This window comes from Thunnus albacares, chromosome 5 (assembly GCF_914725855.1).
Source record: "Thunnus albacares chromosome 5, fThuAlb1.1, whole genome shotgun sequence".
Taxonomy (NCBI): Eukaryota; Metazoa; Chordata; class Actinopteri; order Scombriformes; family Scombridae; genus Thunnus; species Thunnus albacares.
Genome location: NC_058110.1, coordinates 20,536,386 through 20,564,286, shown reverse-complemented (window position 1 = coordinate 20,564,286; position 27,901 = coordinate 20,536,386). Strand labels below are relative to the sequence as shown.

Here is a 27,901-nt window from a genome sequence, read left to right as displayed (position 1 = left end):
AGAGACGGGGTGGGGGCGGTTGGAGAACGGAGGGAGGGAGAGCTGCCTGAAATGTAGGCCAAAGCGGTGGTGGGCGTTTCCATGGAAACAGTGTTCACAGCAGTCAGTGACATCATCAGTACGGGGAGAGGCGACTGGGTGAGGAGGGAGAGGGGTGGGGGTGGGTGGGGGGAGAGAGGGTGGGGGCGGCTAGGGGTGCAACAGAAATGCGTCCTGATTGGCTTGGACTTAGACACGGTTCTCTCCGCCCACTCTGGTCCTCCGCAACATCCTGAGGTAAAGACAAAGACAGCACGATGTCTGGAATCTTCTACGGCTACCAAACTTGCTGCATAGGCATGCAAAAACCCCAAACCAACATGCCACGCACACACACATACCTTCTGTTCTGTGGGTCCATGTGGTCCAACAGGGCTTCCTGGGACACCCTGAAGTCCTCTAGAGGCGACTGGTAGCGGGATTCAAAGGAGCCCTCTCTCCCTCTGTAGGCCATGGCCTGGGCTGGCGACTGGGGCAGAGGAGACATGTTGGAGGAAGTCGACGACACTGAGCTCATATCCCCCAAACGTTCCCGCCCAGCTTGGGCCGATGCCGCCACTGATGTGGCCCCGACTGCGAGGAACGGGCTCAGAACCTCTCCATTTTCATCCTGAGAGTGAGAGAGAGGAGAGGATAAAAACAAGGAGGAGAGAGAGAGAGATCAGTCAGTATTATTACTTGTGCTGCCCATACTGGTCATGAAATGTAAACAGACAAAATCCACAGTCCTTGTTCGGTGCAAAAATGCACTCAAGTTCAGCTGAAGCTAATATGAGGCTTCAGCTGTCACTTAGTCAAAAATCAAGTGGGTATCTACCAAAGTTAGTCTTTATAGTACAAAATTCCCTCTTTTTGTTCACCAACACACTGGAATCACATTGGAGAAGGATCTCTTCATGGCCAGTAAGAACTGGAGGAACAATTACAGCAACCAACAATAACTGTTTCATAACGTGAGCATTATAGTGAGTATTTAAAGGACAGGTTCACTATTTTTCCAAGTCTGTCCTAAAATAATAGTCTGGTGCCCAAAATAACATTGTTTTTCTTGCTGTAATCATTCCTCCTGTTCATACTGGAAGATTCCTTCATAACACACTTACAATGCAAGTGATGGGGGACTACAGTCCTCCTTCCCTGCAAACATTTATTTGAAGCTAATATGAAGCAGCTTCAGCCATCTGAATTAGTCAAATCAAGTCAGTATCTTTCAAAGTTAAAGTCTTTTTAGTGCCAAATTCCCTCTTTTTGTTACAATCCTTCAACTGCAGCTGAACAAAGAAACACACAGAGAGAATTTAATACTAAAAAGACTAACTGTGGATGAGATTAACTTTTTTTGGCTAATTCAGACGGCTGAAGCCTCATATTATCTTCAGATAAACTTTTAAATACATTTTTCCTTTAAACCCCATCACTTACACTGGAAGTGCATTATGAAGGGATCTAATGGTCAAGTGCAGCAGTTTCAAAAAGGCTCAGTAAAGTGCAGCAGTTTACCCTTCCTCTGCTTATGTCCATGTGGACTAACAACGAAGCCAACTCCAGATCCTCATTGTAGCTGTTCTTCAGAGGTACTGACCGGTAACCTGGTGTCATACAACAGAAAGAGGCAGAACACGTAGGAACTGTTAATGCAGTGCAGATCCTCAACGGGATTTTAGGTAATTTCGTGGTCCTAATTCATTACAACGTGCTTGTGTAGCGATGCTTGAAACTCATTCAGAAACCACATAGCTGCTGTGCGTACCTGTCTTCAGGCTGTGGATGGGGAATGTGGCCTGAGCCAGGAAGTTTTGGTCGTTGAACATGTCTATCTCATAAACCACAAAACGCAGGAAGGCAAAGGCAGAGTTGCACACTGTGAACTGGAACGGCTTTCGGGGCCATGTGGGGTTCAAACCGTTATCAGCTGCAGCGGGGAAAAAAAACGAGATGTAGAGAGAAAGATGAGAAATGTTCGATATGTGAAAAAAGTTAAAATGTTCAGTATTTACATTACAGTCACGAACTTCACGATCACAGTGTTACCCCATGAATTTCAGCATGATTACACTACAACAAACTGAATCCAAACCTGTGTCAAAATATATCAAAGACAATTGTTTTGGCACGGCTCATTCCTCTTTCTGCTGGAAGAACCAGAGTGCAGGAGGGAGAAACATAAATAAAAGTACAAAATAGAAAAGGAAACTGTAAACACACTATTTTTAATTTATGTCACATAAAAAGTTATGCACATCACTGTAAAATATGAGATGTGTTCAGGTCAGAATCAGCTGTTTGGAGCAGGAAATTCCCAAAGCAATCTGCTGACCCAGTTATGAAAACACGGCCACGTCAAACTGGTGGTAAAAGAACCTTGTTCCACTGTGTTTAATGGTGAGAACGCAGCAACCTCTGCTTAACAGGATTCACTTTATTACTTTGGGGGTGCTCTGAGGTTTGCAAATAACACAATAGAAACAACATAGTGGAGGAAATGCAGACAAATTGAAAAAGATATAAAGCTAAAATACCAGTAATTAGTAAAGTGAGTGCTTTCCTCACTGATCCCTGATTTTACAATTTTAAGAGAGTAAATTATGGGTTATTTTTTCCGTGTAAACATCGTCCAAAATCTGTCAAATAAAGCTACAAAACAATTACTTAATGTTTATTTTTTGGCTAAAACTAGACCATAAAACCTGATGAGAGCTGTGCCAGAACTATCTTCATACTATGGAATGTTTCCCCATTGTATTCCCACACATTGCTAAGTTGTTTGTACAACTTCCTGTTTTTCTAGGACCAGACGGAAAATTACACGAGGGTGATGTATCCAGTAAACAACGACGACTCATTCCTTCAGTTTTGGCATATTTCTCCCTATGCGTTTGAAAAAAAAAAAACAAAAAAACAAAAACAGAGCGGCTCTCACCTTCTGAGTCAGTTTTTTGCTTGGCACTGTCATAGTCCGCCCCACACACCTCAATCTCGATCAGAGGACAAACGATGCCTCGTCCGTGCTTGGGCAGGTGCCGGGCGCCCAAAACCTTCAGAAGAGAAGAGGAAGAATATAAGGAAACTCCTTTAAGTCGTCTCACTCGTTTGTTTCTGCACACAAATACGAATGATTCTCACTCTCACTGTACCTCTATCTCTAGAGTGACTTGTTCGAGGCCTCGGAGCGTGTGACGGTCAAAGGGATCAAAGTTATCGTCCCTCATGATGGGCGGCTGAAGGACGTAGCCGCTCTTTCCGTTCAGCATGAACAGGGCCTGGTTCATCTGCATGGGCTTGTCTGCACGTGAGTGACGGGAGAAGAAGGTTAAAAAAAAAAAAAAAAGTTCTACTGTCTACACCGTTTATCTGCTTTCATCGAAGGTAGATACCTGCTGTCTGGAAGTTGAGTGCTACCAGCTGGGACCCACAGAGCCACATGGGCAGAGGGTCGTAATTAGAGGAGTCTAGTCTCTGGCCTCTGGGGTAGATCCTGGACAGCTGTAGTCGATTGTACTGCAGGAACTTTTTTCCCTTGATCTTATTGACGTACTTCTCTGCCTTGGTCTCGGGAAAGGATGACATGTCCCGGAAACAGGCTCGTTCTGTGCCAATTTCTGCAGAAGGCAGGGAGAGAGGACAGACCTGACCTACCTGTATTTGTTTTGGCTACTTATATTACATCATAGGTATGAAATCAGTCACCTCTCTGCTGTGTATTAAGCTACATGTTCACAGTGTAGTGAATGTGCATAATCCTTACTGTCTTCATCAAACGGCACAGGCCTACAGTAGATGACCAGTTCGGATAACTCCAGTGCAATCTTCTTCCTCCTCTCCATCATCTTCCCCTCCTCCAGCTGCCCACAGAGACACACAACTTTAATATAAACGCACCGACAGTGAAGCACGTCTCAGTTTGTATTTTCACAAAATTAAGTACGATGCTGAAGCTTTTTCCTTCCCACGACAGCTACTGCTACAGGTGGTTGTGCTAAGCAACACGAGAAAGCCACTGTTTCCTAAACACAGGTTATAGGTATGACAGAGCAAACACAAGTCATGACTGGCCCGTTGAGCCTGCAATGTGGCATGAGCACGGTATGAGTCTTTGCCTGCGTTTCCTGTCAGCCGAGTGATATACATACCTTGGCCTCTGAGGTCACAGTGACCTCACGGATCTTGAGCACCCACTCCTTAAGTTCTTCTGCACTGCTGGCAGCGACGTCCAGCACCATGCCCGTCCGTAGAGAGGTAGTCGGCACCAGAGAGAAGACGTGAGGCCTGGTGCCTTTCCCGTCGGGGCGCTGGACTGCAGAGAAAACACAGAGAAAAAGGGTTGGAAAAACAGGGATGTGGAGGACAAACATAGGTATCCTTTCTTATTTCAACTTGAACTGAACTTTTCAAGTGTAACAGCGCTCAAAATTTTGAAAAGTGATATGATTTGAATTTGCTTGCATCTATGTAGATGACTTGAGGCTGCAATAAAATAGTAAGAAAACATAATCACAAAAAAAAAAACAAATAGGAAAAGTGGCAGATGAGTTTCAATCACAGCTGGGTTTGGCCGTCAGTGCAACAACTGTTAAATTTATGCTGAATAAAAGCCAATATGCCCGTATTTTTTTGAATCAAACTAAGAATTTATCACTAAAACCTCATAATCGCTTTCTCCGTGTTTCAGCCTCTTGATCCACTATAATCTGATTGGACGCGCTTTACAAAAAAGGTCAGAAGCAAACAGCGTTAAAGTTAAAATAATCTAAACTCCGAGCACAGCAATGAGGTGTAAAATCCAAGTACACAGCATTACTGCCATCACTTTCTCCACAGGGAAACAAGCACTTAAACCTTTGCAATCCTGCCAGTGATCATGTGCAGGTCACCTTTGGAACAAAGTGTACAAGAAGATATAATTAGACCTTTCCCAAGCTACCACTAGATGGAGCCAAAGAACCAGCCAAAGGCACAGAAACGGGCTCAGGTATTAACTGTGGTTAGCAGAGGCAACAACAATGCATGACAGCATGTGCCAACACTAATGGGTGTGTATTGACTGCACTGTAGGATGTCAATGAAATACCAGATACAGAGCTGCGAGAAAAGCGAATTATAATAAACGAGGAAGAATTATTAATATAAGACTGATAATGGACAAATAAAGACAGCAAAGCAAGTGTTGCCTGTGTCCTTTTGAAATTAAAAAACAAAGAGTGCAGAGAAGATGTGCATATGTACAACAGAGCCAGAGAAAGAGGTTGCCCTCTGGCAAGGTGACTGCCAGCTCTGCAGCCCTGCAGCGCAGAGTAGAACAGGAAGCGGAGGGGCCACTCACCAATCTGACAGGAAGAGACATCCACACTTCCTCTCAGCAGATCTCCCAGAGGGCTGTTCTCTGTCATCTCCTGCTTTACAGAGAAGAGGGCGATCAGGAAATAAGATAAGCTATAATCCACACTGCAAATGCATCTGTGTGACAGTGAATAATAGACAGATGAGTGATGAGGCTGATGCTGAGGTCCGACCTCCCTGCGGAGGAGGCAGGTGCACTCATTTCGCTTTAAATATACAAATGTGTGGTTGTAGCTCTCTCAGTTTTGTGGGTGTGATGCTCACAGTTCTGTCGGGCTCCGCTGTTGATGGACTGATCTCTTCCACGTAGTTAGCAGGAAACCAAAATTGCTTCTTCCCGCCACAGTCACCCTTCCACCTGAGAGAGAGATGTGAAAACGTGTTCAGAAGGAGCGTGGCCTTAAAATGAGCCGACATTAAGTCGATAGTATAACAATGTTGTTTTTTTTATATGAGCCTTAATTCTCTCACTTCACAAATATGATTGTCTAAAAGGATACTTATCAGCTCCTGAATGAATTAATGTTTTGCAGGTCACTCACCATCCTCCTTCCTGTTTGTCCACATTAGAGATGATGGCGTTCTTTGTGAAGGAGAGCTCATCGTCCCTTTGGGCTTTATACTCGTACATGGCTTTCACCGTGCACTAAAAAGACAGAAAGGTTACAGACATGCATGTTCACCATCTCCACTATATGCAGGCCCAAACTGTCCTAAACTACACGTCTCCACACTGGACACTCACCTTAAATGTAGGCATTTGATTGGCCTCCACGTAAAAGCCTGGATTCCTGCCCTCATACAGTGACCCGTAGTCTGGCTCCTGTTGGACGACAGATTGTGTGTTAATAAGTCTTTGCACGAAACATTGTGTCAAATTTTTTTTCAGACTGGTACTCACAGCAGTGCCTATTTTCTCCAGTGTGTCCTCATTGATGGGATAGCGCAGCTTCATTTTGCGGTACAGAGGGTGCTTCTCATAGTAGCTGATGAGATCTACAAGACTTTCAAACTCTGAGGTGCCCAGCACCACGTTCTGACCCTCCTGCTGCACACGACAGTGCTTAATTTTACCCTCGGCCCTGTGAAGAGACCACAGACATGATATAAATCACTAGAAGTATTTTTCTACGATTAAAATGATAATTTGTCTTTCTCTACACCAAGGCTCCAACTAATGATTTTCATTGCCAATTATTATTCTGTACCAAAGTGCAAGATGCAACTGAAATGTCTTGTTTTATCCTGTCCAACAGTCCACAACCCAAATATATTTAGTATTATAAAAGACTAAAGAAACCAGAAAATATTCACATTTAAGAAGCTGAAGCAGAGAATTTTAGTATTTTTTCTTAAAAAAATGACGCAAAAGGATTAATCGATTATCAAACTAGTTGGTGGTAAATTTTCTGTCGATCAACCAATCTACTGATTGACTAATTGTTGCAGCTGGCTGAGAAGATAAACAACTTTAATTTAGTCAGGTAATAGGACCGAATTACCTGAAGGAAATGGCGAACGAGTTGGGTTCTGCCCTCTTCCTGACAAGGAAAGCCCCGTCACGAGGAACCCTCATCAGCATGTTCTCTGCATGGCTCCGAGAGAGGTTGGCATGGTACCACCTGAAACAAACAAACAAAACATAGAATAATAGCGGATAATTGCAGGGACACATTCTTGACTTTTTCACCTCGCATTTCACTCTGAATTGAAAATTTAATTCACTCTAAATGAGGATGTGAGCTGCAGGTCTGTAATGTAAACTGCAGTTATAAAAGGTTATTTAGAAATGAAGCAAAAATGCAAGCAGTCAATCTCCATACTTAATGAATGAGGTTGTAAAGCTGCCAATTACCTAAAAAAAAAAGCACATCACTGAGGGTCATCATGGCTTTACAATCTTAAATGCTTTCTAATCTGTGTGAATGCTGCTTGAGACTCACTCTTTGCTCTCGTGGGCATTGGTCTGAGGCACGGGCTCAGTGAGCTTCATCTCAAACTCGTTGCAGCGCAGCGCCACCTGCTGGTAGTGGTTGATTAGGGCAAAGAGGGTGTCGAACACCAGGTTGTCAGTCAGGTAGAACTTTGGGCTGCCTGCCTCTTGACGGGAGTGAATACGACAGTGCTGCACGCGCCCTGAACGCCTGGCGCAGAGATGGAGAAGATGCAGAAAAAGGGAAGGTGAGAGATCAACAATTTAAGAACATTTTTATTATATTGTTTAGGGGTCATTATGACTACCAAGTGTAAGCTTTGTCTTTCTGAAAACATTGAGACCCTTCTTACTGCACTTGAGAGCATTTATACATTGTTTCCTGTGTGTAAATCACATACACACAAATTGATAAGCCTTTAAGTGACATCAGTCATGCAGAGCTCAGGGGTTAACGGAGAGAAGGTGAATGATCACACTTCAGACCGTGACAACAACTACATTCAATCAATGATAGAGATATTGACATTGATTGATCTGCAAGTGTGTCACTCTGTGATTTGCATGTAACCTCACACAACACCCAGCGTGAGTAAAGTCCACTGACAGGCAACAGAGTCCGCCACTACCACATGCAAGTTAACACATTCAAAAGTGTTGTTTCACTCAACCAGAAGTCCAAAACCCCAAAATATTGAGTTTATTTTCATATACAAGAAAAAAAAGCATCAATTAATCACATTTCACAGTGAAACTTCAGCTGGAAAAATGACTGAAACGATTATTCAATTATCAAAATAGCTGCTGTATCATTTTCTGTCGAATTGTTTCAGCTCTAGTTAATATGATATACCACACTGTTAGTTACAAAAAGAAAATACTAATTAAACACTAACTGTAAATATATGAATAACATTCCCAATCAATTTCAGTGTTTACTGTGAATTACCATACAGTTAAACTGCATTCAACGTCCACCTCCTTCATTACCATAAATCTAGTGTTTATTACGTGGGTGTAATTTAATATAATTGTGCTTTTGGTGTTGTATTTAATAAAATTATCAACAAATTCAATTGAAGTCTGTGTAAAATGTTTAAAGATTTACCAGAAAGACAGTGTGTAGTCTCCCACAAAGGTCTCGCTCTCTCGGACTAGGAAGGAGCCATCAGGAGCTCCAGTCTCCAGGCAGTACTCAGACAGGAGCCTTTCGGCTATCTGCCGCCCGTCCCGCCCTGCGCCCAGCTTCCCATGGAACCATTTCTCTGTCACGTGCTGGTCCATGCCATTGGACACCTGGAAGATAAGCAGGAAGAGGGAGATGCTATTCAACTCAGCAATCACAATTATCACATTACCTCATATGCACAAACCACTGATTTCACAGTTTAAAAAATCCTGGAAAAAACACTCCCGGATCCCTACAGGAAATCATTTATTTTTCATGATATATGTGAATTAAGGGTTAATAATGTCTGTTATTAATGTCTGTCTTGTTTTGAGCACCAGGAGTGTCATCAGGCCTACTAACCTCTCTGTGCTCCTCCTCATCATCATTCAACTGGTTATTGGAGGTCTCTTCTGAGTAATAGATCTTACTGCTGGTCAGGACAAAGAAATGAGGGTACCACTCCTGAGGGGGAAGAAAGAGAGAGAGAGAGAGAGAGAGAGAGAGAGAGAGAGAGAGAGAGAGTTTGTTGAAATATTTAGAGGATCCATGTGTCACACTGAAAAGTGGCCCAAGATAGCAAGAATGTGTCCTCTTTCAAAATATTCCATCACCTAAAACACTAAGAAAAGCACTTCATGAATAAAGGCCTGGTTCTAAAAAGAAGCAGGACCCAGTTTTAAGTTGTTGAATGTTTAACAGAAGAGAACAGAAAAAAAAAACCAGGCACTGGAGAACAGACACAAAAGCTACTTCATTGCATCATATTTCAAGCTGAGTGTTCTTCCTCAGGCAGCATCCAGAATCCAGTTAGCGTGCTTACATGGTTGATGGGGTCCTCCAGGTACAGGATGCCGTTTTTAAGGGAGTTGCTGATATCGTTCTCTGAGTAGGGAGTGGAGGTGGACACTTCCTCATAGGCACTGCCTTCTGCGAGCTTCTTATGCTGCAGCACATGAAGGGAGAAGAGGGGGAACGCGGTCAGAAACATTACACTATCAGAACGCTGCATATAAAATATCTAGTCACATTTTTGTCTGAAAACCCCCCCCCCCCCCAAAAAAAAAACATCCAGGTGGCTCCTGACCTTGATGAGGATCTTCCTCTTGAGCTGGGTGGGTGAGGGCAGGCCATCTGCTGCAATATCCACCGCCTTGGTCAGCAGCATATCTCCAAACACCTTCTTAAAGTGAGTGGCCATATTCCTCTGCTGGACAATACTACAGTGATCCTCAATGGACAGGATGATGGGATACCTGCGGAAGGATTAGAACGTAAGAGATGCAACCTCACAGAAATTCCGTCTATGTCTCCGCTTAGATGTGATTTTCTTATCTTATTTTCTCATGCTAGATTGATGAGTAATGCCACTGCAGCCAGTCGACATTGTTTCGTCTGATATTTCTGTGTGTGTGATGTCTCTTTATCTATGTCATTTCTTATCCCTTTATCATCTCGCTACCACTGATGGCTTTAAAAAGAAATTGAGTAGGCAGCACTCGTGGAGAGACTCACTCGGATGTGACGAAAGCGTGTTCTTTGATGGTGTTCAAGACATCGCAGAACTTGATCTTTGTTGTGAGGGTGTGTCCGTGGTAGATGACTGGCATTCCATCTGGACCGTCCCAACAGTCCACTGAAAATAAACAAAACACACGACGTCATGTCATGTACTGTACTGCCTAGAAAAGAATGCATGAATGCAGATGTATTACAATTACAGAAGAATTTGACCTTTAAACCTTGAAGACACCCAAGATTAAGTCATGTCTGTTTACTTTTTTATGACGTAAAGTGACACTTTAACCCATTCTCGACCTGTTCTATTCATAGAAACCTGCTTGACGAGGCGGTGGTTTAAAGGCAATATACAGCAGTGTTGTGTAACAGAGTGTGTGTGTGTGTGTGTGTGTGTGTGTGTGTGTGAGGGTGTGGTGGCTGCATTAAAAGTAGAACAGAAAAGGATAAGAGGAGGGGGTAAAATAGTGTATTACGAGGTCGAAAGTCAAGTGTGGTGGTGATTAACTGTATGTGGATAAAACATTATGTGTGTGTGTATGTGTGTGTGTGTTTTTACCCACATTCAATACAGCGGCAGCCCATCCTCAGACATCGAGCGTATGCCTCCAGGGACGACTCGCTGGAAAACTGGTCTCCCGTCAGGTAACTAAAAATAAGCATGCAACGTCAAAGTACGCACATACACACACACACACACACACACACAAAAAACAACAACAACAAAAAAAACCCACACTCATATCTCAAATAGTCTTTCAAATAGGATTCACACACAAGGGACTGCACCACACACACACACACTTTCTTTGGTGGCAGCACAAAAACGTTGATATGTATCAAAAGGGCTTTCTCTTTTGTTGACTGGGGTAAACACTTCTTACTCATTCAGTCGGTCAATTCAAACTTTATCAAAGCGACATGGGAAGTTTTCATTCTGCTGCTCCAATGAGTATTGTTTCACATCTAGTACAGAAGGTTATCATTTCAGCTGCCTTTCACACACTTTTCAATAGGCGTAAAACTACATTTTCCTGCAAAATACCAGCCTGTTTGTCAAATAATACACTTTTATCTGATGTATGAGGTCAGTTCAAAAGGCCCTCTGGCTGTAAGGGGTATTTTCAAGAGGAGATGCCAGACTTCAGTGTTCCCAAAGGCCTAACAACAAGTGGTTGAAGCTTGACATTTTGAAATGTATGCATGAAAAGCTTCGGACTCCATCCTTACGTGTTGTGCGAAGAGGAGATCCAGTAGTGGGACAGGGGGTTTTTCATGTTTTCAGGACACACTTGGTCCAGGGTGCAATCCCAGATGGTGTTCTCTTTGGAGAACAAGTATGTCAGGAGCTACAAAGAGGAGAAGAAAGCATGAGGCTGAATCCAAAAGTACAGACTTTCCCGCACTTGCAGACACACTTTCTGCAGAGTTAACCACTAATTCGTAGCAATATGGATGCAAAGACGTAAAACTAAAATGACTCATTACTGCCCACTAGTAACTAGTCATTTTAACTACTTTGTATATTTATATATATATATATATATATATATATATATATATATATATATATATATATATATATATATATATATATATATATATATATATATATATATATATATATATATATATATATATATATATATATATATATATATATATATATATATATGGATGTCTGTTGTGCTGTGCAACTTTCTCATCCTTTAAATGTTTTTTCCTTCTTTTTTTTTTTTACTGAGTAAGGCATGCACTGGAGAGTGTCCTGATCAAGCCCCTTTAAGGGTTATTTGCACCTCTCCATCACATTATTTGTTGTTTCTGTGTATACTGACTTGTATCTTTTGCATGTATAAACAAATCAAATCAAAAAGTTAAAACAACATTAGAATTGTTGTGTTAATGCTCATGCATTTCCACTATTATTTATATCCGTTTTTCTATGTAAAGAAGCAGCAGACCGTACATAAATACATATAATATCAATATCAGTAGGAACCATTCAGAAACAAACAAGCTTAAGATGGGTTAACAACTTTCATTCATATCATGGAAACAAGTGAAGTCAAGTCTCATAGAGCAGTTTTATCTGTTCTTGCAGATGTAATGTGATGACAATGAGCATTTTAGGCATGTTACAGTCTGTATGACCGAAGTTGGCAAGTCCAGAGAGAGAGTATTTAGATTCAGCCTGTGTCAGAACAGTAGCGATGGCATTTTCTGTCCTGTCAGGATGCAAAAATTCTGAATCCCCAGCAGCGCCAGCAGCACTGGACTCGCCCTGCACTCTGACCTTCAATAGACTTCCCAGTGTGGGTCAAAAACAACTATTTTTCTCCTTAAGGTGTTATTCTTAGCATGTACCCCTGCTATGTAACATAACATGACCTGAGACACACAGAGAGACAATACCAGCTCCTGCAGGCTGGTTTGCACCAGTTTCCTCTTCTCTTTAGTCAACCATAGCTTTATGGTGACCACAAAAAGCATCCCTCGCTTTTTGCAGAACTGTCACGCAGCACCACAGTCAATGACCTTTTCTGTCTGTGTGGGAGGAGGTGTTTTAGGCCGAGATCGTGGCCATCCATGTCAATTTCTGTGTGTCTCCCACCCACACCGACAACACAGGGGGTGCATCGGAAAACATAACTAACAAAAACACGTTTACATTTTTTGATTAGTGAGCAAAAAACTGATGAGATGAGATGGTGAGTGTGCGTGTACCTCGTCCTGGTGGAAATAAGGCTGCTCCACTTCTCTCAGAGGGTCTTTCAGGTAGCCGAACATAAACTCCTGAACCTTGTTCTTGTCTGTGGCCCACATTTCCTGGATTCACATACAGCACGTAGAAACACAGATGCATTAGAGCGTGCAAATGAAACTAATCTGCAATAAGCTAGATGCCCGCATAGCCCAGAGAGATTACCTTTTGAGACTCCAGAAGGAAGCTCTTGAAGTCCTCTAGGGAGATTCTCTGTTCTGGTCTGTCAATGAACCTGGCAGAGAAAGTAATGGTTCACTTTACTGTGACGCTGCAGAGACACTCACTGAGCATGTGCACAGTGTTTAATTTTGGCTTACCTCTGTAGAAACGGGATCTCCATCTGAAAGAAAAAGAAACATTTCAGTTAATTAATCAAAGTGCTGTCCTTTCAGTGTTTATAGTACTAACCATGAAGATGGACACAGACATCCTGTAGGGGGCTGAGTGGTTTGTCATGGGGGGGCACTGAGGTCATTCATCCATTTAATCTGACCCCAGCCTGCCTCCTCATCTGTGTGAGTGTGAGTGTAAGTGTGTGTGTGTGTGTGTCCTAATGGCCTCCACCAGAGGGGTTTGGTGGGTTTTTAACTGGTCCATATTGATCTTGAAGCCATTTGAGAACAGACAGAAGGGGGGGAGGAAGGGTGCTTTGGCATCAGATGAGGTGCTGAGAGATGAAAGTGCTGGGACAGAGCAAAACATGATTGCATAATGTAAGCTTACGTTTTTCTGAGCATCAAACATGAGACTGCGATAGAGCTGGGCAAACTGGCTGAAGGACACGTCTCCGTTCCTCATCTCTGAGTCCTGTAAAAACGAGTAGAGATGGAAAAGCAAAACTGTAAAAACGACAAATCATAAATCTTTAAGCCTCTAACAACATCGTACTGAAAGGGAAGTGGGCAGGGAGCTGGAGTGGAAGCGGGACTGTGATAAGTAGAAGGAGGTTACCGGAAGTTTCTCTCGGAGGAACCTCATGTTGGGCACCCTGTAGTTGACCTGGCTCAGCATGCTCTTCAGATCCTTACAGGATATCCTAAACACATACACAGGTTTTGTTGAAAAATGAAACACAAACATGGATACGCACGTAGACTAACGCAAGACTTCTACCAACTTGCACACGTAGACACTGTTTTTGTGTCACTTTTTTTTTAAAAATAATTTAAAGGCACCCTGATAACTTGCAAACGCACGTCCTCCGTCATCTGGTTAGACATTTTGGCTTCACTTTTACTACACAGCCTGGAATTTTGGCCAGGGAAGACAATACCCCTACTAGAGCTACAAAGGCTTGCTCTTTCGTCTAGGATGTAACAGACAAACATCTCTGTGCATCTCCTCCATCCTCTGCAGTCTGTTTCCTGCTGCAGGAAGAGGTGCTGGTGTGTGGCTGAGAGGTTAGTTCCTTCACTACACCTCACCGTAGCTCTCTCAAAGACACCTAACAGCCTGATAGCTAGTCTGCCTGCCCTAGGTGTTACACTGGTGAAAGGGCACACAACTGGTGGTATTTCTTTAGATTTAATGACGCCTTTTTCCTGTGAGGATACATTTTGAAACTGAGATGACTTACCTGTCTTCTCTGTTGCGATCAACGGCGTAGAACTGCTTGCGTAACCACCTAAAAAAAGAAAATTAAGACATTGAATGCGTTACAAAGCAGAAGAATGCTTCAGTACACCCTTCAGTAGCTCCAGCTTTAGATATGGTGTGTATCTACATGTGTGTTGTTTACCTCTCTATCTGGAGCGGTGTCGGGGACTTCAGTGTGTCAGCCACCAGCCAGTTTAACCCCTTCACCCACATGGTCATCTCCTCATCGGACGTTGCTGAGGACAAAGCAACACATGACTAAATACACATATTGTCAGATAATGTCAAACTCCATCAGCTTCTTTTGGTACCGTGATACATTTACTGATAAAAACAAGACACAAAACACAAATTAAAAATTGCTGGCGGTGTTTGAATGTACGTAAGACATTCTCTGTGTGTGCGTACCTGACAGGCTGAGGGATTTAAGGCGAAACTCGGTGCCATACAGAATGACAAAGCAGTAAGTCTGGTCCAGCCGCACCGACGAGTCCTCCACATAGCGCTCAAAGTCCCGTGACTTCTGTCCAGTACGGATCTCCTTGATTTCTCGAATGTCGACTGGCGAAACAGACATACAAACAACAGTTAGATTAACACAGAACCATCGTGTCCACACACATATAAAGTTGTGCTTAGTTGAGCCAGACAATGCAGATGGAATTGAAATCATGACAGCAGTATAGATATACAATAATACAGATATCCAATATACAGCAAATCCCATGTAAAATAATGAGCTGCAACTCATGTTTTTTTTAATTTGTGATTTATCTATTTAAATGTTTCCTCAATTAATCCATTAGTTGTTTTGTCTATAAAATGTATAAATAGTGAAAAATGTTATAATTTCCCCACAACCAATGTTCATGGCTTCAAATGTCTCGTTTTGTCCGACCAACAGTTCAAAACTCAAAGATATTCAGTCACGGAAGATGAAGAAAACCATTCGATTCTCAAACACAAGACGTTGGAGGCAGCAAACATTTAGCATAAAAAAAAACAACAACACTAAAATGATAAATCAATTATCCAAATAGTTGCAAATTAATTTTCTGTTGATCGATTAATTGACTACTCGTTGTGGCTCTAACTGTTAAACTTCACATTAGGCAAAACTTTGATATGTGTAAAAAAAAAATGCTCCAATGCCTAATTTTTAGTCACGATTTGCTTGGAAATATTAATTTAGACAAAAGAAGTCTGTCAAATAATAACACAATATGATCATATCATCACAAATTCCATGAATAATCATATTAAATGATCTCCAGCTCGACCAAAACACAGGCTAGACCTAGACTACACACTATATATATGAGAATTTCAAGCCCCGCGACCACATAAAACGAGCGAAGCTGAGGCTGCGAGCTAAACCACATATACATGCAGTGAAAAAATACAGTAGAAAGGTATTCTTAGATATAGATTAGAGTTGTGATGAAGCTTACAACCCAAAATTAACCTTGGTTTGTCTTTCACCACTGAACTCCACCAAAACCACCAATTACTAATCTTCAAAACAGGAATTTTGAGCCAGTCGCACAGTCGGCTTGTCCCTTCACAAGACTGCTTGTGAAGGGACAAGTCGGTCTGTGAGTAACAGTAAAACAGTGATTTCATACATTGCAGAAATTGTATTTTGCTGTGCTGGCAAGTGCAGAACTTGTCCCCATAAGATGGGGACTATAAAACTGATTCACCACTTAAAAACTCAATATAGACTATTCAAAGCTCAAATATAGTCTATATAATATATATCTCCTAATATCCTAACACCGGACTGATCAAAAAAGCCCTGCTATATGATTGTTTCATCTTTAGGAATGAACATCTGAAAAAAAAAAAAAAAAAAGGCCTGGTACAATTTTGTCTTGACTGCATTAACAAGCAGACTGAAACTTTACGAGTGTGTAGGCTGTGAAATAGCTCAACAGGTTCCTATCAGCATTGTATTAGCAGCAGTTTAAGAGCTAGGGACTCTCCTGCTAAACACACACACACTCAGACACACACACTTCTTTCAGCTCCTGCTCCTCTTCCTGCCCCTGAACCACACATCCTGTGCTTTTGTCGCCTACACACCACATCTGTGCTTGCGTATAGGTGAGCATGTGCATGTTCTTTTCTCAAGCATTAAAAAAAAAAAAAAAAAAAAAAAAAAAAAAAAAGTATGTCTTCTTCTCTTCTCACGTAGAATTTCACCAAGCTGAGCTCTCTGATCGCACATCATATCTCAGTTTACTTTATCCGCTACGCAGGCCAGCAGACTTCCGCTGAAAGCAAGGCGGCTTCGACGGGCTGATTTGTTAGACAACACTTTTATTTTAGTCAAAATATTTGGAGCCTGCCTCAGACAGATGCAGGAAATAAAGAGATAGCCAGAGGTGTAACCTTACCAAAGGAGATGAGAGGAGGTATCCTGCAACACACTCCCACACTTCCTCCAGCACTCCGCTCTGCCTTCCACACTATTTCCAACACTCCTCACCAGGGCTCAGCTGCACTTTACATTTTTTCGATACTAACAGAGTTTCAGTACTAAATATGTTCTCAATGTCATACTTTGATTCTCTTGTTCATTTAACAAGAGAACATTAAGTTTTATGTTAAATGTCTAAACACAAGCAGCCATACATGAACTTTACCCTGAGGAGTACAGTCACAGTACAGTGAAACAATTTTTCTTGTAATCAATTACTCATCTAAGTTGCTTCTCAAGAACCAAAGTCAAACATTTGCTGGTTTCAGTTTCTGAAATGTGAGAATTTGCTGCTTTTCTCTGTTGTATATCATTATACAAAACATTAAATTGAGTATCTTTGGGTTTTGGACCTTTGATCAGAGAGAACTAAATGTCACCTTTGGGTTTTGTGAAACTGAACAAAATTTTTTAGAGATGATTAATTGTGAAATGATTCATTGATAATGAAAGTAATTGTCAGCTTAAACCCTTATACAGACGAAAATTGTGAAAATGTTGATTTAAATCAGTAACTAAACAACATTACAAATCTGAGCAGACATTCATTGCCAGCTTTTGATACTCAGTGCTACAGAGAGGGATGGGAATCAAGAACCAGTTTGGAACTGGTTCCAAATTGTCCAATCCATCAGAATCGTATGCCTCCGAGTTTATCAATTCGTCTTATCAACTGTGAGGGCAGTGAGGCCTCTGGACTGTCTACACTGCACACACACTAGATTTATCTTCAGCTATCCTGTAATTCATCCTTAAAAAAGGCAGCAGTTGCAAGTATTTTTTGATTTAATTAGTAAATAATTACCTTTGTAAGACAAACGTGAATTATACTGTGAATTTTCTACGCCTTCACTCAGAGACTAACGTTAGCAGAGCGGAGCAGCCATCAGCAGTAACAAACGAGACTCACACACACTGCGGCATTTAAACAACCAAAATCAACTCTGACGTGAGAAAAAGAAAAGAGAACAGAAAAAAGGAAGAAAATAACTCTGTGCTCAATCTGTCTCACCTCAAAAACCCTGCGCCCGCTCAGTGTCTTAGACAACTTAACCCGGAGCTAACGAAGCAGCAGAGAGGCTGCTCTCCACTGCTGGAGGCATGATATTAATAACACAGCAGAGCAGTCTGCTTCCCCTTCATTTTGTTATTCTCATACAGACAGGAGATTATAAGATGATTTCAAATCAATTAATGCAGTTAACTTTTTGTTTCAGACCGTTTATCTTATCTACCAGTTATGTTTCATATATTCATCAGCACGCAAGGTCATAGATAAACAGAGGAGATAATAAAACATTTATGTTGACACTGAAACCCTGCATAGGCCTACTTTTTTTTCCCACACAGAAAACTGATCAGGAATCGATAAAGAATCAGACGAATAAGCAGAATTGATAATGGCATTGGTATCAATAAAATCTAAACAATTCCCATCCCTGGCTACAGACACGTTTCAGTCAGCAACAAAACAAGACTAGGTCAAACCTAGTATATGGATGGACCGTGTATGAAACGCTGGAGGGCTTCTAAAGACCCAGTGAAATGAAAAAACATTTCCCCACTTCTGATCCTGTGTCCCTGTGTTAACTGTTCAGTTATCTCTTGTTATATGCAATTATATATTTAAGAAAATCATTTTTCAAAATCCTTGTCTTTCCAGTTCCTGTAAAATGGTTTCAAATGTTTGATGATTCATCTTGAACTCAGCGGCGTTTACAAAAATTCATCCAATCCCATGTGACTTTGGGGCGACTAGCTAACCGCATCCATCATATAAAACCACATTTGACTGCTTGTGGGTTGTAGCAGCTAACAGAGCAATATGGAGAGAGATGGGAAGAGATGGGTGTTTGGATATCAGTGAGCAAAAACTTTCCAGAACAACGTGGCTGAGGTCTAAGTCATTCATCTCTCCCTCGTCCTCCTGATCTAACAACAGGTTTGAGTTTGTGTGGAGCCAACAGTCCTCTGTAGCTCTGTTTCTCTCTTTAGCTGCGTATGACGCTAAACTGGCTAAGCCCTGCCCACATTTAGCGGTCCAATCAAATACGAAGGATTTGACTTAAACTATTAAAATGACAGATTTAAACCATAAACCACCCAACATTGGTTGACCGGCATTCGGCTGACCAATGGTGTAACTTAATCACTCCGTCAGTCAGTCAGTCAGTCAGTCAGTCAGAGACATTCGTGCTTATTGGGCTGGCCCCGCTGTTGCAGTGCAGCCAGAAAGTGGTTCGATCGATACTCAGCCCTTAGCTTCGTTCAATTCAATTTAATAACCCTCATCACATATTCCATTAGTTAGATGCATTACAACAGAAGCCATTAGTTGTCTGTTGCAGTGGAAGCAAAATGCTGAAAAAATAATTATCTTCCAATTTTTTTTATAGAATTTTGCAATTGTGATATACAGTAAATTACAAATTAGATCAATATTTAACATATTTGAGCACAGAATAAATAACAAACAATCAATATAAAAACTAAAGCGGTCCATTTCCAGATTCCTATTTTCAGATTTTCAGACTGACTGTGCAGCCTGTTTCAGTGCGCACTCCCACCTCAGCTGACCCACAACAGTTCCTTTAATATCACATCGGATAAAGTTAAGCAGAGGACTTTCCCCCTGACAAATAACTGTCATGCAGCTCCATGAATTCTCTTTCCTCTTTTCAACACATTGTAAAAAGGAGCGAGTCAACTGTGGAGGCTGTTTTCCGACAACAACCTGATTTTCTACAGCGGTGTTTTCATACGGACATAAACGATCTAAAAGCAGATACTGATTGTGTAACCCTGTTGCTGCCCGTAGTTTAAGGTCCAACTAATTTGTTGATATTTCTCTCATAAATAAACCGGGCTGACAGCCAAGTGTGTAACTGAAAAAAAACAAAAACGTAGCAGTGTCAACTAGAAATGACATCACACGTCTGGGGCAAAGAAAGCATGTGCGTGTCCTTTGCGGGAGGTATGGAAAAAGCAGGTCAGAGTGATGACAGTTTCCACAGACGTGTGCAGGTGATTCCAGTCACATTACTGAAACAAAACAAAACAACAACTATTATTTACAAGGTTCATTCCCAAAAGAAATTCCCCAGACGCAACCGACGACATTCATGTCAACTGCCGTGGAACGCAGGTCATCGTGGGCTCATCCAGTATCATGACTTTGATTTACACGAAGACACAAAAATGTGTGAGACTTGCTCATTCACACTGAAGTACATGCAACACCACAAAGTTTACCAAACTCCTCTCTACACTTGAATCACCCGACTCTTTCTGGGCTGAGTGCAACATTCAAATTACAGCTGCAACTAACGATTATTTTCATTACAGACTCATCTGCTGAGTATCGTCTTCATTCATCGTTTAGTCTAGAAAATGTCAGGCCGCAGCATAAAATGTCAACCCAGTTTTGCAGATTAAAAACAAGGTTTCTTCTTCTTCAAATGTCTAGTTTTGTCCAACCAACAATCTGAATCCCAAAAGATATTCAGTTTACAATGATATAAAACAGAAAAAAAGCAGCAAATATTCACAATTGAGAAGCTATAACTAAGGATTGTTTGGATGTTTTGGTTTGAAAAATGTATCTGCCTAATTGTTTCAGCTCTAATTCGAACAATAACGGATGCCACAGATAACCACAACTATCTACTAACTACAAGTTAGTACATATATGTGCATCGTCGTCCTGTGACATCAGCAGATCTATTCTGCCGTGTGAACAATCTGGCGTCTTGTCTGTCCAAGTTAATTTGGTGTCGGGCGTCACAGTTGTGTGTTAACTAACTGGTTCAGTTAGTCTTGCAGGGAGAGCTCTGTGAGACGGCTGACAACGCAGTAAGTGTGACTGGGAACTGATTTACTGTTCAGCATGAAAGCCTTTGTGGTAAAGATAGAACAACATACATAACAACACAAACTCATGGTGTGTAAATCATTACTCACCACGGGTCATCATGTGTATCTGTTACATTTAAACCTGTTAAGGAGTTCATATGCTTGTCATGTATCTTAATAAGGAACTGAAGAAAATACTTAAGAAGTGGTGACGCTCTGTCTTGCTTATTTTGAGCAGTGCTACATGTTCTATGGCAAAACAAATAAAATCTTCCAGCACGGTATTGGTAATTTATTATTGTGATATCAAAATACATTGTGATACGCTTCATTTTCTGAGAAATATTGTACTGTATAAAGGGATAGATACCTCTGTGGACATACAGCAGCATACAATAGAAAAAGCGCTGCTGGTTATCACATTTCTATCATCTCACAGTATCCGCTGTCATATCGTCAAACCTAATAACGCTAGTGACTGAAATATAGCCTTAGTTTGAAACGAAAACCTTCATCCTCAGGACCCCTGCTTCACTGCTTTCAAAACGAGACATTAAATCATCGCTCGAAAGTGTAAAAAACACACGTGGAAGCTCATTCATAAATATCTAAAAACTGACACGAGGATGATAAAAGTAGCAAAATGATGTGTCACATTCAAACATGATTCTGATTCACGTCTAACTTGCTTTGTTATCAGTCACATTCTCAGAAACCAGAAGCTGCAAAGATGATTCGTGCGATTTACTGAGCGCACTATAAATGATGTTTCGCAACAGACTCCGGTGTCCGAAACAAACTACACGCTAATGTAAAAATCTAAATAAGAGTTTGCACGTGAAAAACACCACACCAGTAAACATAATACAATATTCACGTCATTCTCTCCCTATAGGTCTCACCAGTCTGCTACCACATCCTGCTTTGTCAGGCCATGTCTACATTTTACTGCATCGTATAGTGAGTGACTTGTGTTATGAGGTTGGCAGGACACTGGACAGGCAACATATGCATACAACAAGCATCTTTATAGAAATTATTCAGTCAAACAAGATCACTAAAAGACGAAATCGATCGGAGAGAGAGGGAACGAGCCAAACAGGTACGCTTCTCGGCACTTTATATTTAGCAACAAGCTCAAGTGTCGTTTCCACAGTTAATGGACATAATTCTCTTAATGCCATTGATAAGGGGGTGAATACAGCCAGCCAAATTGTTCCCAAATGATCACACACTTCCAGTAAAAACCCTCATATTCTATTTCTGTGCATTAATGAGACGTCTAGGCCGGTTTCACTTCTCCAAGTGTATCAAATTGCAGCTATGAGCTCATGTGTGTATGAAGCCCTTCATTGCAGAGAAGATGATACTATTGTGTAAAAAAAAGAAAAAGAAAAAAAAAAAAACCCCTAAGCCTATCATCTTTTGTGTGTGTGTGTGTGTGTGTGTGTGCTCTTTTTGCTGCATCCGGAGCAGAGTGCAGCTGTGCACAAGGCATCCTGCTACCCGAGAGACAGACGACTAAACGATTCACTGAAGGCCTGCGTGGCCTCAGTTAGATACAGTGTTTTGTTGAACATGAAGCTAAAATACCAGCCTTCCTGGTAAATTACAGTATATTCCTATTAATAAACAGTTCCAGGTATGGTTCCCTCTTCTTGTTGTCAACCCCAAAGAACGTATAAAAGAAGGAAAGGGTCATTACGTCATGATACTAACGTTGTAATGCTCTGCTTGGTGCCAGTTCTACTGAAACCTTTGGGAGATGAACTAAAACCCAACATATCTATGGCGTATGACCTTTGATGAAGAAATGCCTAAACCAAAAGAAGGAACACACTTCAGAGAATACTGACTGATTTTTCCAAAATGTGCGTCATTCATTTGTTGTCTACAAATAGTATCCAAAGATGATTATTAGGCATATTTTACAGGGCTCATGGTGAGTCAAATTAAAATGCTTACCCTGGCAATTAAAAAAAAAAAAGTTGCAAGTGAAGTGTCCCTTGAAAATATTGAGCTTAGGATAAATAAATATTGTTAACAACATCTGTATCCTTCATTCCTTCTCTCTTCCTTTTATTTCGATCCAGAGGCTGCTTTACGATGATTGACAGGGCTAATAATAGCTAATGTTATGGGAATATCATGTATTCAAATGAAATATTTAAAACCTCCTCTATACATCAGGATATAAACTAACCCTTAGCTATAAAACAACAAAGGCATACATTTCATGGCTATCAGAAACGTTTAACAATGAACTTGATCATCAGAAAATAATGCATCATAATTATGAATGAAGCAATCTCTGCTGTGATAAAATCAACATCTGGGCCGTAATCCCTGTCGTCTGGTGACCTGCTGTGGCTAATCTACCTAAAGCCTGGTCACCATACCAAAAACTGTAGATTACGTTACACAACGCTAGCTAATGGGCTCACGGTTAGTTTAGTTAGGGTATTATCACAGTTTAGCTAACTTACTAATGTAGTCTGTTATTAACCTCAATCACATCTGCATAAGAAGCTCCAGTCCGTTATAAATCTAGCAAAACTTTAATGTAACTTGCATGCAAGTAAATGATTGAATTATCATACAAAAATCAAACAAAATGTACCTTGAAAACATGACACATTAGCTAAATAACAACACACCAAAATACCAGTGCCTCCATCAGCCAGACTGATAACCTGTGAAACTGAGAGGGGAGAGATGAAGGTCTGCCCATTCGCCGCTACACTAACTGCACCGAGAGCTTTCAAAGTGTGGCACCAATTTGCAATCACGCACTAAACAGTGACGTAATGACTCTTCCTTCTTTTATGGTTTCCTCAATCAACCCGGGCTTTGTACCTGAGATACGATTCAACTACTTATAGAAAACAACCAATTGTTCCAAAAGAAATTATTTTAATGCTGCATTAAAATAAGAGGCTTTCAAGAATGAACGAGTGGTCCAATCACCTTTTTCAACGCGGGCACAACTGAGGGACTTTAGGCAACTCGAGTAACAAACCGAATCCAACTCATTTGAGCAAAACTAAATAAACTTCACGGACTAATCAGAGCTGAAATATAAATTTGTATTATTGATATCGACAGATGCAAATCGTATTTTATCTAGTAATATTGTTATTTAGCTTGAGTGCTGTCTTTTCTTGGTCTTGAAGGCTGCATCGCAGTTAAAAATTGGGTCATTAGATTGTTCTATCTGAGTAAAATGAACAATGAATCCCTCTACCTGTTTCACTTTCATCTTAACATCACTAATCCTTGTTTCTCCAAAATTTCTTGCATGTAAATATGTTGTGAAAGCACCCCTACTCACCTTAAAACTTATATTTAATATATTTAATTTCACTCAGGCCCTCAACTTACATTTTTTGGGATCTAAAACATTTTGGAATTGACTTGTTCAGTCCGAACTTACATCATCCACCAGCTGCTGCCATCATGTCACATCATGTTCACACATCAAGTCTTTTGTGAGACATTCTTTGTACTTTTCATATTTCTGAATGTATGTAAACAAACCAGTTCCAGCAAGGACATCGTCGTCTTTCAAGTCAGCACTCAGGAGCAGAACTATCTGTTTGTGTGTGTGTGTGTGTGTGTGTGCGTGTGTGTGTGTTTGTGTTTGCAATGCTACTCACTCTCTCCCTCTATTTTATCCGTGCCACGAGTCCAGATAATTGTCCTGGTCTCGAGCTTGACTTGAAATGTCCTTCTCTCTGGCCGTTGGGACTTCTTAGCATAAAACAGTGTCAGTACTGTCCCCAGCTCCAGGTCTCGGTACAGGTTGTTCATCTCCGTGTCGTTGTCCATCCACGGGCCAGGTCCGTTGGAAAAGAAGCCCGAAGTCCCAGCCATGTTCACTTCCCCTGTTTGTTATCCGTTTCCTCTCAGAACAATCTGCTCAGTCCAGGCCTAGACAGGGATACCTACAGCAGGAGAAGAGGGGAGGGGGGGCGGCGGGGAAACCCATGAAACAATTCTCAGAGGACTTCTAGTGTGTCTGTCCTGTACACACATTATACTGCAGTAAGAAGCTGATGCTGTCAGCAGGAGACATGTTTTAAAAATACTGAGAACTCTACATATTTATACACCTGCAGATATACTGTCAACACTGTAAGAGAGAAAAATGGATTTTCCGGTATCGAAAATATGTTTAAACTACTCTCATGTTTATGTATAAATACAATATTTAATTTAAAGGTTCTCCAACCTCTATTTTTTACATATATGTGAAATATAAACATGAGTATTATGAGTGTGTTTTTAAAAAGTATGAAATATGGCCTTTTATAAAATTACATAACATGCACAAATAGTAAATAGTCGTGAGATTTTAAACAAATTCATGGAAACTTTCAGAGATAAAATACAGACATTAAAGACACTCAAAACAAACAAAAACATATATAAACTATATATTGCATAATGTAGAATTTGAAAGCTTTGTTTATTAACATACAATGTTTATTTTATCTTACATAATTATGGCCTAATTTTACGTTTTGTACATGTACTGAAAATACATGTCCCAAACCTACAGAATAAACATATCATATGATACTAAAACAGCACACACATACAATATGTATATACTGTATTAAATCTGTAAAAGAAAAGAAAAGTGGCCATATTCATGTAAAAAGACACAGTATATGTTGGTGAGAAAAGCATTCAATTTGAACATTTCATGACATATGTGGATGTATTGATTTTTCTATATGGATAAGGTTACTCTCAGTATTGAGTAACAGAAGCAGTACTGTGATTTACCATTAACAGTGATGTAAATAAATGACAGCTGCAGTCTGGCAAACGTGTTGATTAAGTTAATCACACCGGATAACTTTCACTCCGAGAATGATTTTTAGCTTTAATCCATCAACGGGGAGGTTTAATCTAATTTGGACTGATTTCTCAAACTACCAACAGGCCTGTAACCTGCTGCTGTCCGTCCCGGTGGAAAACAAAGTTTCCTTTGGATACAAGAAGCAAGAAGGCATCACAATTTTTTTTTGGAGGTGGGGAGGGGGGTATACAACTGGTGGCGAATGGCAGCAGAGTGGGATAACACTGTAACAAGAAACGTCTGGTTATTTTCACAGCGTGGAAACGGGGCCGGTGTGTGCTAGCATTCCGCTGGGCCAAAGGAAGAACCGTGATTAGTTTCAGCCCCTTGGGGAAAAAAAGCCCAGGTAGCAGCAGTTATTCTACCCTTTCCTGCCCGCTCTGTTTTTGGGAAAATCAACTGCAAAACAACACGTCGCAGGGGCTGCTGTGTTGTACCTACCGCCGCAATCTCGGCCCCGACCGCACATCTCCAACGGCTGCGAGGCTGCTCCTCTCTCCTCTCCCGTCGTTTTTCTCCTTCTCCGTGTCTTCCCCCCGCTCCCCGGTTTTCCGTGATTAAATCATCGCTAGGCCCTGGGAAAAAGGCGCTACGGTCCCGACAACAACGATCCCCGTTTCCTCTTCTCCCCTCCGGCCGTCCATAGAGAGGCACAGGCAAGACAAGCTAGAACCGTGGTAAGACTACGCAAGTTTGTCTGCTCTAGGATCCGGCCAGCACAGGCCCTTCCCCCCGCAGCCGAGCACCAGCGGCGTCTCGCGGGGTGCCATTTCCTAGGATGGCGAAGTCATGACCCGCCCTACTCTGTCTTTGATTGGCTAATCCCCGCTACCTTCGTTGATTGGGTTGGTTAGATTTAGGCTAAGAATATCACGATAAGCCAATCACAGGTAGATTAGGGCGGGTCATGACGTCGCCATCCTAGTAAAAAAAAAAAATCGCAGCCGGGCTGGAGTCAAAAACTAGGCTTCCGCTGCAGCTTTTCATAATAAAAACACGCATCGAGGAACTTGTTGCACTGATTTGTAAAAGGCAGGTTTTTGGGGCTAAAGGGTTTTAACAAGGATTAGTTTTTATCTTGCAGATATATTATACACTGAGGATTATATATGAGTCACACAAAAATAATTCTGCTGTTTTCCTCAAAAATAAATAGCAGACAAACTTTGAAAATCCTGGAGCATCACTTGACATCAATTATTGTGTTTTTGAATTCTTGTCCACAGTCATCAGGTACTGCTACAAAATGTCCCTCCAATGTACAATGCCAGAATGCCAACCTGTTTCAAAAGGTGCATCTTAATCTAACACAAACTGTACTATAGACAGCAGTCATTTACATTATTATTTTAAAAATATGCATGCAAATAAAGGTGATTATTGGTTACATTATTACATTTTTTTCAACTGAACTGTGGTAACATCATGAAGGAACTGTTTTGCCACCACAGATGCACTCAGTGCTGTAAAATGGATTCATATTCCTATGCAGGAACTATAATCAGACTTAATGAGACAACAGGGCTTTTCAGATTTCTTCTTCTTCTTCTTTTCTTTGTTTTTTTTTTTTTTTTTTTTTTTTTTTTTTTTACCTTTTGGCCATTTGGTGTTCATCTTAGCCCCAGATGTTGGTGTCCTCAAGCTTCAGCCAAATAAACCAATTCAGATGTAACTTCAGTAGATAATAAAAAAGTGAAAGATGATTTGTCAGACCACATCACTTTTTTCCACCACTCACGTTTCCTGCTTTGTACATGAAGCTGTGTGGGAAGCTGTTTCTGCGTCAGGCTTGTGTACAAGTAATTTACTCCACTAATACGAGCATTATCAAAACCACAGCACAGGAACCTTGATTCATTTGTTCAGCATACTATCATGTCAAATAGCTGCATGTTTTTGGCATTTATCAATTGGTCTCTACATAATTTGCCCCTGTGACTGTGAGCTACTTCAAAGTTAAAGCATTTTTCATGTGGTGTGTGTTTGATATCCTACATCTACTGCCCTCTCGAAGAAGACATGTAGTAGCAAACACTTTTATACAGTTATTTTGGAGATTAATACCCCACCTCCTGTAGAATCTGTGTGTGTCCCGGTTGCTTGACACAGCTCATCCCTCCCCTGTTGGAGCTGGTTATTGGCTTCTTAAAGACACAGAAACCCTGCTCATACTGTACCAGAGTACATCTCAATTAGCAGTCTCTCAAAGCAACCTGTGTCAGAGTTATCAAGCAATAAATAACTTGGTAATTTTGCATCTGTAACTAATATTGTCTGTACTTCATTACGTATATATTTCCAAATTAACAATCAAAACCTAAGCTGATACTTTTGTTCTAATC

The 27,901-nt window shown here is 41.0% G+C and overlaps 1 protein-coding gene across 2 annotated transcripts; it reads right to left on the bottom strand.

Moving 5' to 3' along the window:
* Window positions 1–160: 160 nt before the first annotated feature.
* On the bottom strand, window positions 161–26,313 carry plcg1 (phospholipase C, gamma 1). 2 transcript variants are annotated; one of them, XM_044351316.1, is made up of 33 exons: window positions 26,001–26,313; window positions 24,349–24,636; window positions 14,767–14,919; window positions 14,501–14,594; window positions 14,339–14,386; window positions 13,714–13,798; window positions 13,486–13,569; window positions 13,080–13,102; window positions 12,925–12,994; window positions 12,723–12,824; window positions 11,226–11,344; window positions 10,559–10,644; window positions 9,993–10,113; window positions 9,565–9,733; window positions 9,301–9,423; window positions 8,841–8,942; window positions 8,418–8,605; window positions 7,320–7,520; window positions 6,879–6,998; window positions 6,278–6,458; window positions 6,122–6,199; window positions 5,919–6,022; window positions 5,641–5,734; window positions 5,360–5,432; window positions 4,170–4,333; window positions 3,785–3,881; window positions 3,414–3,638; window positions 3,174–3,322; window positions 2,960–3,074; window positions 1,790–1,951; window positions 1,540–1,628; window positions 381–649; window positions 161–271 (listed from the first exon to the last, which is right to left on the bottom strand). In XM_044351316.1, the coding sequence occupies exons 2-33, from the start codon at window positions 24,563–24,565 to the stop codon at window positions 229–231; spliced, it is 3,948 nt and encodes a 1,315-aa protein (XP_044207251.1). In that variant the 5' UTR covers window positions 24,566–24,636; window positions 26,001–26,313; the 3' UTR covers window positions 161–228. The 2 variants fall into 2 exon arrangements, with proteins under 2 accessions (XP_044207251.1, XP_044207252.1); XM_044351317.1 differs by having other exon boundaries at window positions 5,360–5,429.
* Window positions 26,314–27,901: the final 1,588 nt, after the last annotated feature.

Coding starts and splice junctions, on each gene's coding strand:
- plcg1 (XM_044351316.1), bottom strand. CDS start 24,565: ATGGCTGGGACTTCGGGCTTCTTTTCCAACGGACCTGGCCCGTGGATG. Junction 9,424..9,564: donor AGAGGAAGATCCTCATCAAG/GTCAGGAGCCAC, acceptor CATGTGCTGCAG/CATAAGAAGCTCGCAGAAGG. Junction 6,459..6,878: donor TCGTTCGCCATTTCCTTCAG/GTAATTCGGTCC, acceptor GTCTCTTCACAG/GGCCGAGGGTAAAATTAAGC.